We start from the raw sequence: 19,772 nt of genomic DNA, 5'->3' as shown, positions 1-19,772 counted from the left end.
CCACCCTGACCTACCTCAATTCCCTCCTAAGTCAGAGAATCCCTGGGCTTTGTATCTGGAAGGAACCTTAAAGAACCTTAAAGGATTCTTAAACTGGGCTCTTCCATGCCCCAAGCTGCTCGGGAGCCACTGCAGGGGTAAGAGGAAGGGGTCAGAAGGACAGTGTTCTGGGTCCTCACCCCTGCTCCCGCTTAGAGCAGTCTGTTTTCATCTAACTTTCATACTAGACATTGGCATAAGATTTCATTTTTTAAAATTCCACCAGGAAAATAAAAATAACAAAAAAAAAACCACACATTGATTTACGACAGCCCTTCTATTTATAAGTTGAAAACAAAACAAAAGAAAACAAATGCAACATAAAGAAAATGAGTTACTTGCCTAAGGGTATGTAGTTCAGGGCTCTGTCAGGACCACCCTGGGCCTCTATGGCACTGCTCATTCCCTTTCAGAAGATGGCTGGGGCAGCCAATCCAGCAGAAGGCAGCTCCAGTGCCCTTGGAAGTGCTGGCACCTGGCACCTTTCCCACAAAGTACACACCTGGTCTCACCTTATCAACATAGTTGGCGATCTCTATGAGCTTGTGTTTGGTGGCGTCCTGGTCTCGTCGATTCTTCTGAAACTAAATGGGACAAGCAGAACCACGTGAGATCACAGAACCTCTCGCAGGATGCTTCCTGCGCCCCATTACTTGTCTTTGAATTTGCTCTTATTTTCTTCTGTCTTCTATGAGCCGTCATTTTTATGCAATTGTCTTCCCCACCACAGTAAGAGCTTTGGAGGGTAGGACCTGTCAATGTCCACAGCTACTAGCTCAGTGCAGCACTGCTATTCTCCTGTCCTTCGAACTACAAGGCCTCTGGCAAACTCCCACTGGGGCTTAGGAGGACTGATTCAATCCTCACCTTGGTCATCACCCCAACATGAAGCCACCATCACACAGATCTCACGAGGCTTCCCTACATGTGGTCAATCAACAATGATCGAATTGTTGCTGAATGCCTGCTATGGGCAAGGCATTGTGCTTTGCACTACGTAGGACACAAAGAAGTGTGAGATCTTGGTTCTAGCCTAGAGGAGCTTCAATTAAAACAGAGAGGGCCAGAAATAACTGTGGCAGATCCTGAGTGACAGATCCTGTACTTAAGGAGTATACAACTGAAATGATCTGAGAAAACCTGCCAGGAAAACGTGCACAGAAATAACCACAGTGGGAGGCCATGTGAATGACATGAGTGCTAACGAGGAGGACCATAAGACACTGGCAAAGAGGCTTCATCTTGCACACCACTCAGATCCACTGGCAGTGCCTTCTACAGTGAGAAGAATGAGAATTCTGTGACTGCATCGATTCAATCAAACATTTCTTTTTTTTTTTTTTTTAAGACAGAGTCTCACTCTTGTTGCCCAGGCTGGAGTGCAGTGACACAATCTCGGCTCACAACCTCCGCCTCCAGGCTTCAAGCGATTCTCCTGCCTCAGCCTCCTGAGTAGCTGGGACTACAGGTGCTCGCCACCATGGCCAGCCAATTTTTGTATTTTTAGTAGTGATGGGGTTTCACCATGTTGGTCAGGCTGGTCTCAAACTCCTGACCTCAAGTGATCTGTCTGCCTTGGCCTCCCAAAGTGCTGGGATTACAGGCATGAGCCACTGCGCCCAGCCGCAATCAGACATTTCTAACCAAGCACAGGAAAGAAAGCTGTGTTCCATTAGAAATATCTGCCATGGGTACCAGAAAGAGGACATTTCAGTATGAATACCTCCTATTTACCATTCCTGCCTCAAAAAGATAGATCTCTCTGAGCTGCAATGATGAAGGAAAGCTTCACAGTGTAAAGAGAAAACCTGCTACAACTGCAAACCAAATTTGAAAATGATGGGCATGTCCCGTACACTGCCATTGTTACACAGAGTCTGGGTCCTCTCTAATTTATCTTGGGTACCCACTAAACATGTTATTTCAATTCAAAACCTTCACATCCTTCCTCCACCCCATCCCACGAGAATATCTAAGCAAGAAACAACAAGAACAGCCAAGTAAAACACCCAGGGATATTTGTTTGGCCAGCGGTGTGTACCAGCCCTGATACAGGGAAGAAATCCACCATTTGCCTTTTACCACAGCTTGTGGACATTCTTAGGCTTCCTTAAAACTGCCACTCACCAGAAGAGAATCTGTCACCGCTGCTTTCTAGAGTTAGATTCAGTGTGACACTGTAACTTAGACCTTTCCAAGGCGTTAATCCAGGAGTTTCTCATTATAGAGGCCTCCTGTTTCTAAATTGGTCTCTCGGCACAGACTGCGTTGCAGCATTTCCGTTCATTTCGTAATATTTATTAGAACATCAGGGTCAGATTTCATTGTCTTTCAAAAAAATATTAATCTTCTCTTCAAAGAACTGCCCAATGAGACCACCATAATTTAAGAAGTGAATTCTGTTGTCCAGAGTAGTCTGAAGCAGGAGTCAGCAAACCTTTTCTGCAAAGGCCAGATTAGGCTTTGTGGCCACATAGTCACGCTACAACTCTTCAACTGTGCAATGGTGGCTCAGAAGCAGGCCTGGATAATACAGAAACCAATGGGCCTGGCTGTGTTCCAGTAAAACTTTGTTTGCAAAAACACAGGATAGGCTGGATGTGACCATGGGGTATAGTTTGCAGACCCCTGATCTAAAGAAAGGACTCTCTCAAGCTTACATTTTCTAGGGTGACACAGCAAGTACCACATGCAGCACCATCCTTTCCCTGCCACTTTGCACTGTGCCAGCATCATGGAAATCCTTTACAGGCCTATGTTTACAGCTATCCTGTCTACCCCTACAACAGCCCACCTTACTCTTTATCCCCCACTGGATTCCGTTCCACCTGGGGAATGAATAAACTGAGAACCACCCTAGAAGCTCCCACCTAGGCCCAGGCAGCGAGGAGCTGCCTGCTCATTTTTACTGCTGACAACTCTCTCTCTCTCGGCAGCAGCAGGGTCTTGCTCTCCCTACCTGTGTCTCCACTTCCTGCTCTGCATTCACCCCAAGGTGAAGGGTGTCCTGTCTCTGCAGCAGGTTATAAATCATGGTAAAGCAGCCCTCCCCTTTCCTGCCTTCCCATCCTCTCAGATTAATTAATTATCAAGAATATATTTCTGTCTGCAGAGGATGGAGACAGGGTGGAGAGGGGATGATTTGTGAGGCTGTGAACTCAGCCTAGCCTGTTACACCCCCACCCCAGTCCCTCAAATGAATCAGTCAAAGCCTTCAGCGGAGAGGTGTCCAGGACTCTGAGAAATGAGTACATTCCCTTATCCGCCACGGCTGCATGAATCACAGCCCTGTTGGGAACCCAGGGCTGTTGCTGAGATGCTCTCCTTTGTAAGAGAAAGATGGCTCTAGCTGACACCAGAGTCCTGGAGGCGCCTTGAGCGGACACTTTTTCTCTGGGGGTGTGCTGTGACTCTGGAGGTCAGGAGACAGAAGATGCCTAATCCCTGCCTCCCACCATGCTGCCCACTTCTCCAGCTGCTGGAGATACACACCCAGTGGGTTTTAAACCCTGCACAGAGATTCCTCTGAGAACAGTGCAAGGCCAAAGGGGAGAAACACTCCACCTTTAAACACAGCAGCTGGGCTCTATATGCTTAACTACTGGGGTTCCCAGGAACTTCCATGTAACCAAAGGATTCTGTAGCAGAAAAAAATGACTCAAGACCATTGTATTAGATGATCACAGATGCAGAACTTAAATGTAAAAATGTCCCAGAGTCAGAGGAGCTCAGTTTTCTTCCACCAGTCCTCCCACTACAGGCAGTCGGGCAGGGCAGGCCAGAGTCAGTTATCTCCTCCCACAACTATGGAGCCTCAGCTGGCTTTTAAACCAGCTTTGGATTTTGCTCCCCACACTATTCCCCCATCTTATACACACACTAGTCTTTGGAGAGGAAACAGAAAACATAGAACACACACACACACACACACAAGCGCACACACACACAAATAGCTGTTGGAAAAACCAATATCAACGTCAATTAAAAAGCTAAATGCTTTTCAAAGCAGAGCACAATGTTCCCTCGGCCTGGAATGCCCTTCACCTCCACTCCTCTGCCCAGTTAACTCCTCCTTGTCTTTTAAGACAGCTTCAAGGGCCACCTCCTTCTGAAGCTAACTAACATCCAGTGACTAACACTCAAAGACCTTCTGGCCTGCAGCCTAGTGCTCTCCCCACTACCAGGCCCTGCCGCCAGGACACATGCTTTGGAAATGTGACTAGGTACAGCTGCCTTAGAATGAGCTCTTTAGGGAGATGGTAGCTAAACCATGTGGATGGGATACAGACAGACTGGAGTTGTGATGGGCTCTGTCCTCAGGAGAGACCAAGGCCAGTGCCTGCCCTGCTCGAACACAGCGAGCGCTCAGCTCATAATGACATCCAATGCACAGAAGATGCACTTAGTACTTACATGATGGAGTCGCTAAACAAAGTGAGAATTGAAGGTAACATCTGGCTAATTTAGGCAAATACGGGCTCTGGGGCCTAAACTCACTCTTTAGGTGTCTGCTTCAATGTCAGAGAAGCTTTCCCTAATTCCCAAAACCATGTTGAATCCCCCATTATCTGCAATCTCATCCCTCCTAATGGTCCATCTTAGTGCTTATCACACTTTGGACCTACAGGTTTGTGTGCTGTTACTGCAAACTCTGCGATGCCCGGGGAGGGTCTATCTTCTTGAAATCTATATGTCCAGGGGCTTGGCACATAGTAGAAAATCAAGAGATCACTGATGAATAAATGAAATATATGATGAGCCAGGTGAGGGTTCATCAAATCTTAGAACCTGTCTGATTTGAGGAACATGGAGTTAAAGGCTGAACTGCTAGGCCTTTAGGTCAGTGGTTCTTAAACTTGACCGTGCAACCCAATTGCCCGGAGGTCTTGTTAAAACATGGATTTCTGGACCCCACCCTGACAGTCTGGGATTCAGGAGGTCGGGGGTGGGGCCCAAGAATTTGCATTTTACACAAGGGTGCTGCTGACGCTGGTGCTGTGGGGACCACATTTTGGGGACCATGGCTTTAGGTCATCATTTGGCATTGACATGATTATAAAAATGGACCCACACATGGGCAAGAATACAGTTTTCAGTCGGATGACTGGGAATATATTTATTATCTTTGTAAAAAAAAAAGTTTTAGAATTTCCATAGACAATTCCTGGGTACCTCAGAATAAACACCAGAATCTAAAGGTCTTCAGACCCAGTACAAGAAATGTTAATCAGACAACTGTCTTGATTTTCTATGTGATTGATGTCTCGAGCCAGGAGAGGCTTAGCTGTGTGTGGGGGCGGGGGAGGAAGGGGCCGGGGGAGTTGGGGGAGTTCCCCCCAACTATGTTTAAAATGGCAAAATGAGCCTTTGGTCAGATTCTTTTTTTTCTTTGAGATGGAGTTTCGCTCTTGTTGCTCAGGCTGGAGTGCAGTGGCATGATCTCAGCTCACTGCAACATCCGCCTCCCAGGTTCAGGAAATTCTCCTGCCTCAGCCTCCCAAGTAGCTGGGATTACAGGCATGCACCACCATGCCCAGCTAATTTTGTATTTTTAGTAGAGATGGGGTTTCACCATGTTGGCCAGGCTGGTCTCAAACTCCTGACCTCAGGTGATCCACCCGCCTTGGCCACCCAAAGTGCTGGGATTACAGGCATGAGCCGCCGCACCCGGCCTTTGGTCAGATTTAAGGTCAAAATCATAGATGAACTGGAGAAAGATGAATGGGCAACATTTCCCCAAAGCAGTCTGGAGCCTGGAATGGAACCTATCAAGAGAGCAGTTTTTCTGCAAGACCCATTGCCTCCCCCTTACCTCTGCATAATCAGCCACGAGGTAAAGCTCCACATACTTCATGGAGTTTAAATCTTCCCTTTTCATCTAAGAAAGAGAAACAGATCAGCGCTGTACAAATAGTGGACTTGGCCTCATTTTTAAAAAAACTGCTAAGAAACAGAGCTGCTGGATAAGCAGCAGCTACCTCCGTGATGATTTCGTCATTGGGCACTAGAGATGTTCTTGGCTGTGGTGGCCGTCACTCACATAACACCTTCCACTGCCATTTGGTTATTGCTGGAGACTGCTCTGGAACACTGGATTCAGTCCTTTATTCTCAGAAAATACTGAGATGAGCTGGTGAGCACAGGCAGGACGGAGGCCAGCATATGAGAGGGAGTGTGCTAACCACCACGTTCCCACAGAACCTCGAAACCTCGAAACACCCTGTCGTTTTCAGCATGAATCAATATGAGGACTGTGTGCATATGGTGTAGTGTCTACTCCAATAGGGAAGGCATACTTTTTTTTTCCACTTTTTAATTTTTATTTATTTTTCTGAGGCAGGGTCTCGCTCTGTCACCCAGGCTGGAGTACAGTGGCTCCATCTCGACTCACCGTTATCTCTGCCTTCCGGGTTCAAGTGATTCCCGTGCCTCAGCCTCCCAAGTAGTTGGGACTACAGGCACCCAGCCATCACGCCCAGCTAATTTTTGTACTTTTAGTAGAGATGGGGTTTCGCCATGTTGCCCAGGCTGGACTCAAACTCTTGGCCTCAAGCAATCTGCCTGCTTTAGCCTCCCAAAGTGCTGGGATTATAGGCATGAGCCATGGCGCCCAGCCTTCTTTTCACTTTTTAAGCTTTCTGAAATCAGCATCTGAGTGTTTTAAAGGTAGTAGTGTTTTCCCCCAAAAGCAGTTATTCTATGATGAGGATATTTCACACTCAACAATCACTTAGAATAAAAGAAAAACACTATTTCCTTCTTCTTAGGCATCACCCTTCAATTTAGAAATACTCCTGGATTCAAAGTGAGCAACCTCAGAGGGGGCAAGCCCGTCCCCAGGTTGATTTCTGCACTGAGAGCCTCAAAACTCACCCTGCGAGGTCGCTTCTTGGTCTGTTGTGTAAACTGAAGAGCCCAGTCCCTGGTGGTGGGCTTGGAGTGCTCGAACCCACAGTTTCCCGGGGGCGGCTTGAGATGTTCAGATCTGTAAATAAGGTGTTGGCCCTCGCTGTCAGGGAGGGGCTCGATGATGTAGCTGAGGTTGCTGCTCACCGTAATCAGTCCTCTGTTGAGAGGAGGAATAGAATCTCTGGTCAAAGATTATGGTTCTGAAAAAGTCCCTTGTGTAGGTCTTAGTTTCTCCATATGCAAAATGACATAGTGGGTTTTGATCATGAGTTCTTAACCTAATTATGGGGCCATGTACCCATTTGTGAGATTCTGATGCAAGCTCATAGTTCCTCTCTAGAGAAATGCACTTATACATAAAAAGTGGCGCATGAGCTCAGGGCACTTGGACCTCCCCCCCCGACCCCCACCCCACCCAACCACCACCACCAAGCTCATTGTGAGACTCCAGGTTAAGAGTCTCTAGACTGGGAAACCTCAAAAAGTTCTAAAAAGGCTGTACCTGTGACACTTAAAACTTATGAAGGATGGTAGGTCCAGGATTCCAAAAAGCCTCCCAAACCAAAACATGGCATATAACAAATCATGGGTCAAAACTTTAGAGACTCAGAAAAAGCAGTACAGTGGCCAGAGAAAGAACAGTGGCCTGCAAGAGAGGTGACCCAGGTTCTGGATTTAGCTCCAACATTCAATTGTCACATGCTCTTCAACAAGCATCTTAAATCTCTCCAAGCATCAGTTTCCTTATCCCTAAAACGACAATGATAACTTATCAAGACTCCTGGATGATTAAGTGGAAAGACAAGGGTCTTTGTGCTTGGAAACCAGAGCTAGATGCATCAGTGATGACATGCTTACCTGTCCCACCTGCCCCACGTCAGCACGGCAGTTATTTGGTGAAGTGACATCCACCACGAAGCATGAGGGACTACTTTTTTTCCTCCCTTGATTATAGATACTAGCATTGAACTCAGAATAAACTCACGGAGTCCTTACTGTGTCCTAGACATAATCTAGATATAATCCTTGTCCTTGAGAAACTCACAGTCCTCTGGAGGACAGTCACAAACATTTACTGGGCTCCTGCTATGGGCCAGGTATCATGCTAGTTGCTGAGTATGGAATAGTGAACAAGACAAACCAAGTGCCTACCCTTGTGAAGCGTTGAGTGTAAACACTGGAATAAGTCACTCTAATGTATAACAGAGAGAGCAAAAAGTTTCATCACCCCTTGGACTGGAGGCAGCTGCTTCAAGTGTTACATCACCAAGGCTTCTGAGGGCTTTTCTTGCCTCAGCAAGAAAGAGGACCACGACTTATTATCAATTGCTGTTGCTAATGATCAGTGAAGGCCCGGGCAGCAGATATCTGCCAACCTTAATACAATGAGATAAACATGATTGTAAAAGTATGTCATCAAGGCTCAGGGGGAGGAGGAAGCCCAGGAGTAAGCCCCACGGACTCTAGCAGCATTTTGTATGCTCTAAAACCTCAGGCAGGCTCTCATCCATGCAGAGAGCTCAGAACCTACAGCATCTCCAACCCAGTCTTTGCCACTGTAAATTGGCAGGACCTCTCTCTTAGCTTATCTCAGCTTCCACCTCCACCACAACCGCCACTTGGGATTCCTGCCCAGATTTTGCCCTTTGGGAAGAGCCTGTGACGCTCTCTGGAAAATCAGCGCCAGGCTCTGATGGGCAGCAGCCTTTCCCGGATCCTATCCCTGGCTGACCTCATTCCAGATCCAGGAAGCCTAATGACTTCCTGGCTGCCTCACCCAGTCTGACACAGCAGTACCCAATCACCCCCTCTGACGGACATCTAAGGTACTCCCTGAACATCTGGGGATGGGAGCGGGGCAAGGAGCAAGGGTCACATCCACTCCCTAATCCAGCCAGGAAAGGGCAGAGGAGAGAGCTGCTACACGCATCCTGTTCCCAAGTTATCTTTTCAGCCCAGCCAACCAAGGCCTCTTCCATCACCTCAGTTTCCCCTAATGGCTACACACTTTGGGAACACAGAGGGCTTGACCACCAACCAACTGATGGTTCTGTGTGCACCAGGTTGTGGTTGCCAAGATTACACCCAGTGAGTGGAAAGTTCCATAGAGGAATCAGGGAAAGTTCCAATGGAGGGTCACAAGGCGCAATTGATCTGGCATCACTTGCACAAGCCTGTGAGCCAAACAGGACAGAAACCAAGCCAAAGTGTGGTGCACAATAAATAAGAATCCCCATAGCGGCTGCAGATTATAGAGCCTTTGCTATGGACTTGGCACTGTGCTAAGTGAGCATTTTGTTACTCCCACCACCTTCCTAGGACCCTTACAAATATTGTCCCCAGTGTACAAATGGGAAAACAAAGGCTCAGCAAGGTTAATTAACCCGAAGTCACACAAATAGTAAGAGTAAGAGTAGGGATTTGTTTTTTGTTTTTGTTTCATCAACTTTTATTTTAAGTTCCAGGGTACATGTGCAGGATGGGCAGGTTTGTTACACAGGTAAACATGTGCCATGGTGATTTGCTGCACAGATCAGCCTATCACCTAGGCATTAAAGGAGTCTGGATTTGAATTATTCCAAGTCCCACAACCTTACCCTGACCTTCTGCTGCCTCAGTCACGATAGTCCTGTAGAGGCTGGGCATCGTGGCTCACACCTGTAATCCCAGCACTTTGGGAGGCCAAGGCGGGTGGATTTCCTGAGCTCAGGAGTTGGAGACCAGCCTAGGCAATATGGTAAAACCCTGTCTCTACTAAAAATACAAAACTTAGCCAGGCATACTGGCGGGCGCCTGTAATCCCAGCTACTCAGGAGGCTGAAGCAGGAGAATTGCTTGAACCTGGGAGGCAGAGGTTGCAGTGAGCTGAGATCACACCACTGCACTCCAGCCTGGGTGACAGAGCAAGACTCCGTCTCCAAAAGAAAAAAAAAATATCCTGTAGAGTGAATCAGAAAGATACCACCAGTCTACAGATGGCTCCAGCGATAGTGCCAGCAGCTCTCTTCTTAGGGGTGATTGGTCTCACCTCAGTTTCCTAGGAGAAAAGACAAAGGAGCTATGCAGCCTACTTTTCACCTTCAGATGCCACTGATTGAGCTAACTGGATGCCAGGCACTGTGTTTACAAATGTTATTCTTATTTCATTCCCACATCATCATTATAAGGAGGCACCCTCATGAGTCCCACTTTATAGATGAAGAAACTGTGGCTCAGAGACATTAAATAACAAGCTCTCACGGTTAAGGGCAGTGTGGGCTCCAGGCATGGGGACTAGGTAATCTGAAGTCAAAGATTTAAGGTCCACAGACTCTGGACCCCATCCGCTTAGCCTCTATGCTTTCTGCCTCCATCAGTGAGTTCCAAGCCTAAGTGTCAGAGATCTCTAGGAGCAGAGGTCTCAGGGATATCTATTAGAATATGCTACAGTGTATTGAAAACATGGGTATCCAGGTCTGCTGTGGATATGGTTTATTTGTCCCCACCAAGTCTCATGGTAGAATGTGGTCCCATTGTTGGAGATGGGCCTGGTAGGAGGTGTTAGGGTCATGGGGTGGATCCCTCATGAATGGCTTGGTGCATCCTGGTGGTAATGAGAGAGTTTTTACTCAGCAAATTCCCGTGAGAGTTTCCTCAAGAGCTGGTTATTAAAAAGAGCCTGGCACCTCCTCCCTTTCTCTCTCACTTCCTCTCTCACCACTTGATCTCTGCACACACAGGCTCCCCTTCACCTTCTGCCACGAGTGGAAGCAGCCTGAGGCCCTCACCAGAAGCAGATGCTGGTGCCATGCTTCTTGTATGGCTCGCAGAACCATACAAGAGCCAAAATAAACCTCTTTTCTTTATAAATTACCCAGCCTTATGTATTCCTTTATAGCAACACAAATGGACTAATACAGGGCCCAACCTAAAAAACCCAGAGCTGCAGGCCTGAGTGTCTGCATTGTTATCAAGGCCCATGAGTAATTCCCTGCCTAGCCACACTCAGGAACTTTGGCCTGCAGACCATCCTCTGCAGCAGGCACCTGCTTTTCACCAGGCCCCTAGTAATTCTGATTCAGGGAGTGGGCAGATTACAATTTGAGAGAAACAGAGGCTCAGAAGGACCCTGAAGGTCGTTCCAGCAATAGGATTCTGTGGCCACTTCCCTCCCTTCCTCCAACTGCTGTTCCTGGTAATTTGCCCATGTCACGAATGCAATCCTCTCAGAAGGCCTGGGGATGGAGGAGAGGCTGGCACAAGCCCCAGCACTGTCAGCGGACTGCAGCTTTGTTGCTGGGGGAATGTCTGAGAATGTGGTTCCAGGAGCCCTCCCCGCCCTCACCCCTAAATCCTTTAGCTGCCCTCTTCCAAGCACCACCAGTTGTTTATCCTTCTAGGAGCCTTGGTTGATCTAATTTGCTGAATGTTAGCCCTGGCAAAGGCAGAACTCAGCCAGAAGGCATGAGCCGGGGCCCAGGAGGCTGGGTGGCCAGCCTCACATGCCATTCTCCATTCTGTTCTCCATCCTATTGCTCATCGTTAAGAGACGGATACAAATGAAATTGTACAGGAAACCCGGGCAGGCCAGGCCAGGCAGGTAACAGGCAATTCATGTCTAACCCCTGCATAACCGAAGGATTCACCAAATGCATTCTTCAAGGAACTAGGCCAAGAACTGCTTCCTGGGGACTTGTCCATTCAGAGCTAAACCAAAGGGGACACATTCTACATCCCTATACCCAGAGGTGCCCTAAAAGGTAACTACCCTGCTACCCTTCTTTCCTCTCCCCTTCTCCGCAAATTATATCCATGCAAAAGGAGTTACAGGGAACTCCAAAGGCTGCAAAAAAGTGAAGAGAACGCTTGTAGGTCATGTGCTTTCTCAAGGACAGGGTGCCCCCTGGATATAGCACCTGGATTCAAACTCTGGCTGTGCTGTCTCCTAGCTGTGTGGTAAGTGATGTAATAACACTGCGCATCTCACAGAGTTGCTGTGATAATGGACTGAATAGGCAATGTTTACTAATAACCAAAGCAGCATTTTAAAAGAACAGCTAACGGTCATTGTGTATTATCACGCAAAGTGCAAAGTGTTTTATTCGATAGCCATTCCACACATCTGTACTGAGAACCCAGTGTGCGACAGGAACTGTTCTCAGCACGGGAAACAGCACGATCAAAGCAAAGTCCCTACTGTCAAGGAGCTTGCACTCCTCACCTATTGTAAATCCACCAGTGATGTCAATATTATTATTCCCATTTTATGGATGAAAAAACTGAGACTTGAGAACTTAAGTAGCTTGGCAGGGTTTAAACCAGGAAGCATCTGGCTCCAGAATCTAAATTCATCACAACTTAATAATACTGTCCTCTGAGGGCTTAATCTGTGTGATGCCTGACACGGAGGTAGCATTTATGATCCATTCTGCAGAAGGAAGGCAAGGAATTCAAAGGTGGAAAGTACTTGCTACTTCTTGTCCAGGGCTGGCTGTGTGTACATGAGCCACCTCCTTCTGCCCCAGGCTCCCACCTCCCTGAGACTCTGCCCAACCTCTCTGCCTCCCAGGACTTCCAACACAGAAGGAAGCTTTTAATGGTCTGGTCTACTTGTTTTACAGAAGAGAGGAAAGCCCACCCAAAAAAGAACTTGCCCAAGCTCACCTAGTGAGTTAATGTGAGAGCCGGGGCAAATCCCAGCTCTCCTAATGTCCAGGTTCATGACTCTGGGGTATGCCCCTGACCTCACCCCCACTGACCACCCACCCCACTCCCAGGACTTAGCCACCTTTTGGATAGAGTAGGTCCTGTGGAGGTACCAGCCTGTCCACAGCAAAGACAAGGAAAAAATTTAACGGGGAGAGGAAAACACAGAGATCCACACAGCCAGGAAGTATGTAGCTAGATCTTAAACATGGATCCCTTGACTTTAAATTTTGAGCTTATTCCAGGCCATCATGCACACTTTCCTACACATTCTCCTGCATTCATTTTCAATCTCATATTCTCCCTCTCTCCCTCTCTCACAGAATCTGAGTCCAGGGACCACGGCGAAGGTATAATTACTGTGAGAGTGAGCCCTATGTTTTGAAGGCAGAGCTGCTGTAATACAAAGGTGATCCATCAAATAGACCACTATGGATGATTTATTGTATACCTCTGAAAGACTTTCTATATAATGAAACCTGCCAGACATTAGTACAAACGATATTATGCAACCATTAAAAGAATGAGATAGATCTATGTATACCTAAAACATAATGCTAAGTTGGAAAAAAAATACAAAACTGTATGCATAGGGTGACCTCATTTGGATTAAATATGTCTATATATATATATATATATATATATATATACATATGCACACACACAATTATGTATTTCAGTAAAGGATACCTCCAACAGTCATTAAGGATACCTCCAACAGTAATAACAGATGGAGAATGGGATTGGTTGGAAGGGTAGGACAAGATAAACAACTTTCACTTTCTAAAGCTTACACTTTCCTGCATGATTTGAACTTTAACACTAAACCTGTATTAGTTATATAATGATAATTATTAACAAAAAAATTTTTTTTTAAAAGTAGACAACTTACCAACCATCTTACCAACACCTCCTGCTGATAGACAGTGAACTACAGACACACACACAGAGTTTCCCAGAACACACAGGCTCAGTCAGAGACACCTTAACCCAGTGTAGATATTTAGAGAATGTCTTAATCTGAGACAAGCTCGGGAGAATGACCCTTGACATCCCCAGTGAGATGGGATGCCACATCTTTTTATTGGTGTCTTTTTTTGTTTTTTTGAGATGGGGTCTCGCTCTGTCGCCCAAGCTGGAGTGCAGTGGTGTGATCTCAGCTCACTGCAACCTCCGCCTCCCGGGTTCACGCCATTCTCCTGCCTCAGCCTCCCAAGTAGCTGGGACTAAGGCATGCACCACCACGTCCGGCTAATTTTTATATTTTTAGTGGAAATGGGGTTTTGCCATGTTGGCCAGGCTGGTCTCGAACTCCCGACCTCAAGTGATCCGCCCGCCTCGGCCTCCCAAAGTGCTGGAATTACAGGCATGAGCCACCACACCCGGCCTATTGGTGTCATTTATAAGTACCCATAGCTTCCAATCAATTCTCAAAGGGTCCAGAGGCCCAAATAAGATTACAAACATTATATTCCTGTATTAGTGTGTTTTCACACTGCTATAAAGAACTACTTGAGACTGGGTAATTTATAAAGGAAGAGGTTTAATTGACTCACAGTTCTGCATGGCTGGAGAGGCCTCAGGAAACTTACAGTCATGGTGGATGGCAAAGGGAAAGCAAGCACCTTCTTCACAAGATGGCAGGAGAGAGGGAACACAAGGGAAACTGACACTTTTTTTTTTTTTTTTTTTTCAGACGGAGTCTCGCTCTGTCACCCAGGCTGGAGTGCTGTGGTGCGATCTCAGCTCACTGCAAGCTCCGCCTCCTGGGTTCACGCTATTCTCCTGCCTCAGCCTCCCAAATAGCTGGGACTACAGGCGCCTACCACCACGCCCGGCTAATTTTTTGTATTTTTAGTAGAGATGGGGTTTCACTGTGTTAGCCAGGATGGTCTCCATCTCCTGATCTCGTGATCTGCCTGCCTCGGCCTCCCAAAGCGCTGGGATTACAGGCGTGAGCCACCACGCCCGGCCAGAAACTGACACTTTTAAACCATCAGATCTTGTAAGAACTCCCTCACTATCACCGGAACAGCATGGGGAAACTGCTCCCATGATTCAATCACCTCCCACCAGGACCCTCCCTCAAAACATGGGGATTGCAATTGGAGATCAGATTTGGGTGGGGACACAGAGCCAAACCATATCAATTACATATCTATGTTCTTTTTTCACAAGGAATATTCCTAAAAGGATATACAAGAAACTAGTAACAACGGCTGTCTCTAGGAAGGGGGGAAATCTGGAAATCTGAGGTGAGAAAGAGATGTTATCTTTCATTGTACACTCTTTTGTACTTTTTGAATTTATTTTTGCTAAGATCATATATGACTTCTTCAATTAAAGTAACCTAAAGAACTGCTTTGGAGAGAAGAGGGGGCCTAGCAACCACCTAGAAGCTCAGCTGAATTCCTCTTGGTATCATCAGCTTGAAGATCTCACTTGATAGAAATCCTATCTATTTCTCCAATCATGGGAGCATGTTTCCAGGAGAGGAGAACAATCACTATGGAGATTTTTCACTGCAGCAGTGCTTTACGAGCTTTGGGAGGCGCCTTGTGTTTTGAAGACACGGGTTTGAATGTTGCTGCTGTTGCAGCTGCTCCTTCTCCAGGGTCCAGATGGAACCATCTGGCATGAGTCTCCAGCTCTTAAATCAGTCCACCCACAGCCTTGGTTTCTTAAGGCGTGTGTAGTGAGAAGGCTGGGAAAGTAAGGCAGGTGGACCTCACCAGACGGAAGCATGCAAAACAGAAACACATGGACAGCTCACCCGGTATCCCCCTCCCTTTCAGCACTGCTGCTGGCATGATTTACAAGATGCCAAGCCAAGTTCCCACTGCTCCAGACTGAGGGGATGGAGGAAGAGGCAGACAGAAGCAGGTCACACCTGCATGTTCTTTTTCCTCCTTCTTGGGACAAACTTTGTTTACTTGCAGACTGCAGGTGGCGGTGGCTGGGCTTGTAAATACCACTGTGAGGCCAGTTAGCTTGGCTCAATCAGGTCACTTAAGCAGAGGGGATTTGGGGCCACTCTGTTATTGCTTCCCATCCAAAGCCCATTTCCTGCCTGATTTCCTCCAGCCAACTCACCATGCAGCATTCAAAGTCACGGCCCAATTTATAAACAGATACTTGGGACCTGCAGTGTGAGAAACCTTCCATTTATATAGGAGCCTGCGTAAGTCTTAGCATGGTTTCACCGATGTAAGATGAGGAAAAACCCTTATGTTTAAAAGTACTATAATCACAGCAATAATCTCTACCATGCCTAATATTGATGTTCACTTTATTGACAAGGAAACTGAGGGCTCCAAAATTACAATGCTGGTTTTCCCTCCACCTGTGTAGGGCAATGGCATTAGGAAGACACCCAATTTCTATTTGTGAATGAAAAATGCAATCATTGAATGAATGAATGAATCAGTCAAGAGAGGAAGAACATACAGTGGAGCCACCTCCTATCAGCTCACGAGAGCCAATCAAAGGCATATCTTCCCAATTCTGCCTTCAATAACATCACATCGGTAGCTTGAAATTGATCATGGTGGGATGATCTTTGCCAGCATATTGGCAGATGCTACAAATCAGGGCTTTTTCCTTTTTGTCATAGAGCCAGTTTACACTGGGCTGAAGTTTCTCTCACTGAGCCTGTGTATTCTGGGAAACTGTAGCTCACTGTCTATCACTGCACAGAGGCACCACATAGTACAGACAATCAAAACCCAGGCAATTAGTATATGCAACAAGATACCAGGTTTTTTAGATCATCATCCTTCTTCAAAAAAAAAAAAAAAAAAGGAGGGGGAGATTGAAAGTGGTCTACATAAATAAGACTTATTACGTCAGCATACATGTGTAGATCCTACTGCATGCAAGGCATTAGGGCAGACTGGTGGAGAGAAATAGATATTCGAGATATACTCCATACTCTCAAGGAACACACATTCTCAGGTACAGACTGTAATGTGCACACAAATCACTTGGGAATCTTGGTAAAATGCAGATTAAAATCCAGTAGGTCTGTGAGGAACCTGAGATGCTGCATTTTGAACAAGCTCCCAGGTAAAGTTGATGCTGCCCATCCATGGACCACACCTAGAGAAGCAAAGGCCTAGGAGGTCACTGCATGCTGACAGTGTGCCACTGCAAGTTCCTAAGTAAGATAGCTATTCGCAAGCTGAATCCTCACAACAGCAGGCATATATTCTTTTTATCCACATTTTACAAATGAGACCATTGAGACCCAAGGTCACCCAGCTGGTAAACTGCTACCAGCTCAAAGCCAGGTAGTCTCACTCAGAGAAGGAAGGGTCACTCTCAAAAGCACATTCTGGTTAGAACTTTTCAGTTGATTTTCTGTCTTGAAAATTATCCTTGCCTCTCCTTTCTCTTCCTACTCTCTGTTCATTAACCGTCCATTTCCTATTTCACCACCCCCAAATACATCTCCCAGAGAAGAACTGAGGAGGTGTGGAATCAAATGCCCAAACTCATCCATCCCGAGTGTATTAACCATGTGTCTTCTTTTTTATATCCTGTTTCTTTGACATCTCGGTCTTACTGACTGTAGAGGGACTGCCCCTTCCAGGGTTAGCCAATTCCTAGAGATGGTCAACAATTTCCCAGCTACCTTGCCTTTCAAATGCAAGCCAACCAATCCAGAGTCCATACCCTAGCCATCTATTTTATGGGGCTGTCACCCTCTGGGCCACTATCCCCCTTCCCTAATCACCCCAGAACCAGGTATAGGACAACTAAGGACAGAGAGCCCATAAACCCCAGAGCCTGCTGAAATGATGCAAACTAGCCAATCCTAAACCTGCTTACTCTGCCTCGCCCATTCCTTTCTGCAGAAACCACAAGAAGGGCTTCTGCTGACATTTCTCCAGGCTCCCTCTGCCCGCTGACCAACCCCAGCGCCTCCCCGTGCCGCCCCCAATGGCAGAGCTGGGCCCCTCCTTTTTCTGTGAGTATGACCATCTTTTCAGTGGCAGTCATCTCCTGATTTTTTGGCCTTACCATACCTAAATAATAACAAAACCTATATTTCAAAACATCAAGTTCATCAGGAAAGTTAAATCCCAATGTATTTGTGGATCACCTAGGCTTTCCCTTGCCCTTCCTCCCAGGCTCAGCCCCTCTCTGGGCCGGCTTGCACACATTCTCAATGGACTCCTTCCCAAGGTCCTTGCCTTAGCCTTGTCTGTCTTGAAACTTCCACTCCTGGGGAGAGTGCCAGGTGCCACCTGCAGCCTCAGGGTCTCTTACCTAATTCCCCGGCAGGTGCTGAGCGTGACGCTGGACAGTTCTGTCTCCCTCACCGTGCCGTGGTAAAAGCAGTGATCCTAGCAAGGAGAAAGGAGGTGGTCAGGCTAAAGAACACTGATAAGCATGGCAATGTTAATGTCTCAGGACAGTGATGGGTGACTCATGGCTTATTATATACCTACCCAACCTTATAACATCTTACAACCTGCAAAGAGCTTTCCAAGCCACCATTTCATCTGATTCCCAGAATAATCCTAGGAGACGTGGCAAGGCAGATGTCATTATCTCCATGAAGCAGATGAAAAGCTGAGGCTCAAAAGAGCAAAGAGATTTGCCCAAGGTCTCCCTGCTGATTGGGAAATCCAGAATTTTCCTAGTTCAGGGCTCTTTCAGGAATCAGTGTTTTCTGTGGCCAAAAGCACGCCATGGAAAGAGCCTGCCTCCTCACCAACGTTATCTTTGCAACCCCCTGCAATGAGTTGAATAGAATCCCCCTAAAATTCATGTCCACCTCACAATGTGATTTTATTTGGACATAGGGTCTTGCAGAGGTAATTTAATTAAGGTGATGTCATGCTGAGCTAGGCGTGGTGGCTCACACCTGTAATCCCAGCACTTTGGGAGGCCAAGGCAGATGGATCACTTGAGGTCAGGAGTTCCACACCACCCTGGCCAACATGGTGAAACCCTGTCTCTACTAAAAACACAAAAGTCAGCCGGGCATGGTGGTACACACCTATAATCCCAGCTACTCGGGAGGCTGAGGCAGGAGAATTGCTTGAGCCCAGGAGGTGGAGGCTGCAGTGAGCCGAGATCACACCACTGCACTCCAGCCTGGGCGACAGAGTGAGATTCTGTCTCAAGAAAAAGGAAAAAAAAAAAAGATGGTGTCATGCTGAATTAGAGAAGGTCCTAAATCCAATGATTTGTGTCCTTCTAAGAAAAGGGAAGGACACACAGACACACACACAGAAAGAGAAGAAGGCCATTTGAAGATGGAGGCAGAGACTGGAGTGATGAAGTTGCAAGCCAAGGAACACCAAGGATGGCCAGAAGCTAACAGAAGCTAGAAGAGCCTGGAAGGATTCTCTCCAGAGGCTTGGAGGAAGTATGGCCCTGACAACATCTTGAGTTTGGACTTCTAGACTCCAGGACAGTGAGAAAGTAAAACTCTACTGTTTTAAACCTTTAAGTTTATGGTGCTTTGTTACAGTAGCCCTAGGAAACGAACACTCCTTACCCTTCCACAGCTCAAAATGCTCTTCCACACGAATGCCTCCACACCTGGATCATACTTGATTTGGCACCTGTGCCCATGAGCTCTGCTGCTGCTCCCCAGCCACTGTCTCATGGCTGTCAGAATTCCTCCATCACTACAAACAGCTGTGAGCACCACTATGCACCAGGCCTGGGGCCAGGCCCTGGAGACACCATAGCCAGCAAACAGAGCCATGGCTTCAGCCTTCGTGGCGCTTTTGGTCTTGTGAGAGGCAGTCATTAATGAGAAATCCAAACAGATATAATTATAAACCAAAAGAAGGGGCTTGAAATAAACATTTCAGGTGCTGGCTGAGTGTTTTATAAGTCAGGTAACCATAGAATGTAGGAAGCAAATATGCACTGTTGAGCATGCTAAAGTGCTAAACCAGACAGATGGGGATGAAATCAGGACTGTGTCCAACAGATTGAGGGGTAACAACAAGAGACACATTCCTAGAGGCTTCCTCCCAAATAAGTCAAGAGAGATGCACTGGTCAGAACAGAGAGAAGGTAAAACCCACAGGGTAGAGCCAAGTTCTGGAAAGGTCTCAAAAGGGATGGATGCAAACCACATGGTTGCAGACACGGAAGCTTTCTCTTTTCCCCCA

General features: G+C 46.8%; 1 protein-coding gene across 1 annotated transcript in view; it reads right to left on the bottom strand.

The window, feature by feature from the left end:
• The window catches only part of ADAM19 (ADAM metallopeptidase domain 19), a 98,335-nt gene that overhangs the window by 35,114 nt on the left and 43,449 nt on the right, over nucleotides 1-19,772 (bottom strand). Inside the window, exons 5-8 of the mRNA XM_030825914.1 lie at nucleotides 17,905-17,981; nucleotides 6,913-7,105; nucleotides 5,852-5,917; nucleotides 552-623 (exon numbers count right to left, since the gene is read on the bottom strand). Of these exons, the coding sequence (XP_030681774.1) occupies nucleotides 552-623; nucleotides 5,852-5,917; nucleotides 6,913-7,105; nucleotides 17,905-17,981 (408 nt within the window). The remainder of the gene's footprint in view (nucleotides 1-551; nucleotides 624-5,851; nucleotides 5,918-6,912; nucleotides 7,106-17,904; nucleotides 17,982-19,772) is intronic.

This window comes from Nomascus leucogenys, chromosome 2 (assembly GCF_006542625.1).
Source record: "Nomascus leucogenys isolate Asia chromosome 2, Asia_NLE_v1, whole genome shotgun sequence".
NCBI classification, from domain to species: domain Eukaryota; kingdom Metazoa; phylum Chordata; class Mammalia; order Primates; family Hylobatidae; genus Nomascus; species Nomascus leucogenys.
Note: the sequence above shows the minus strand (reverse complement) of the source record. Positions and strands in the feature narration are given on the sequence as shown.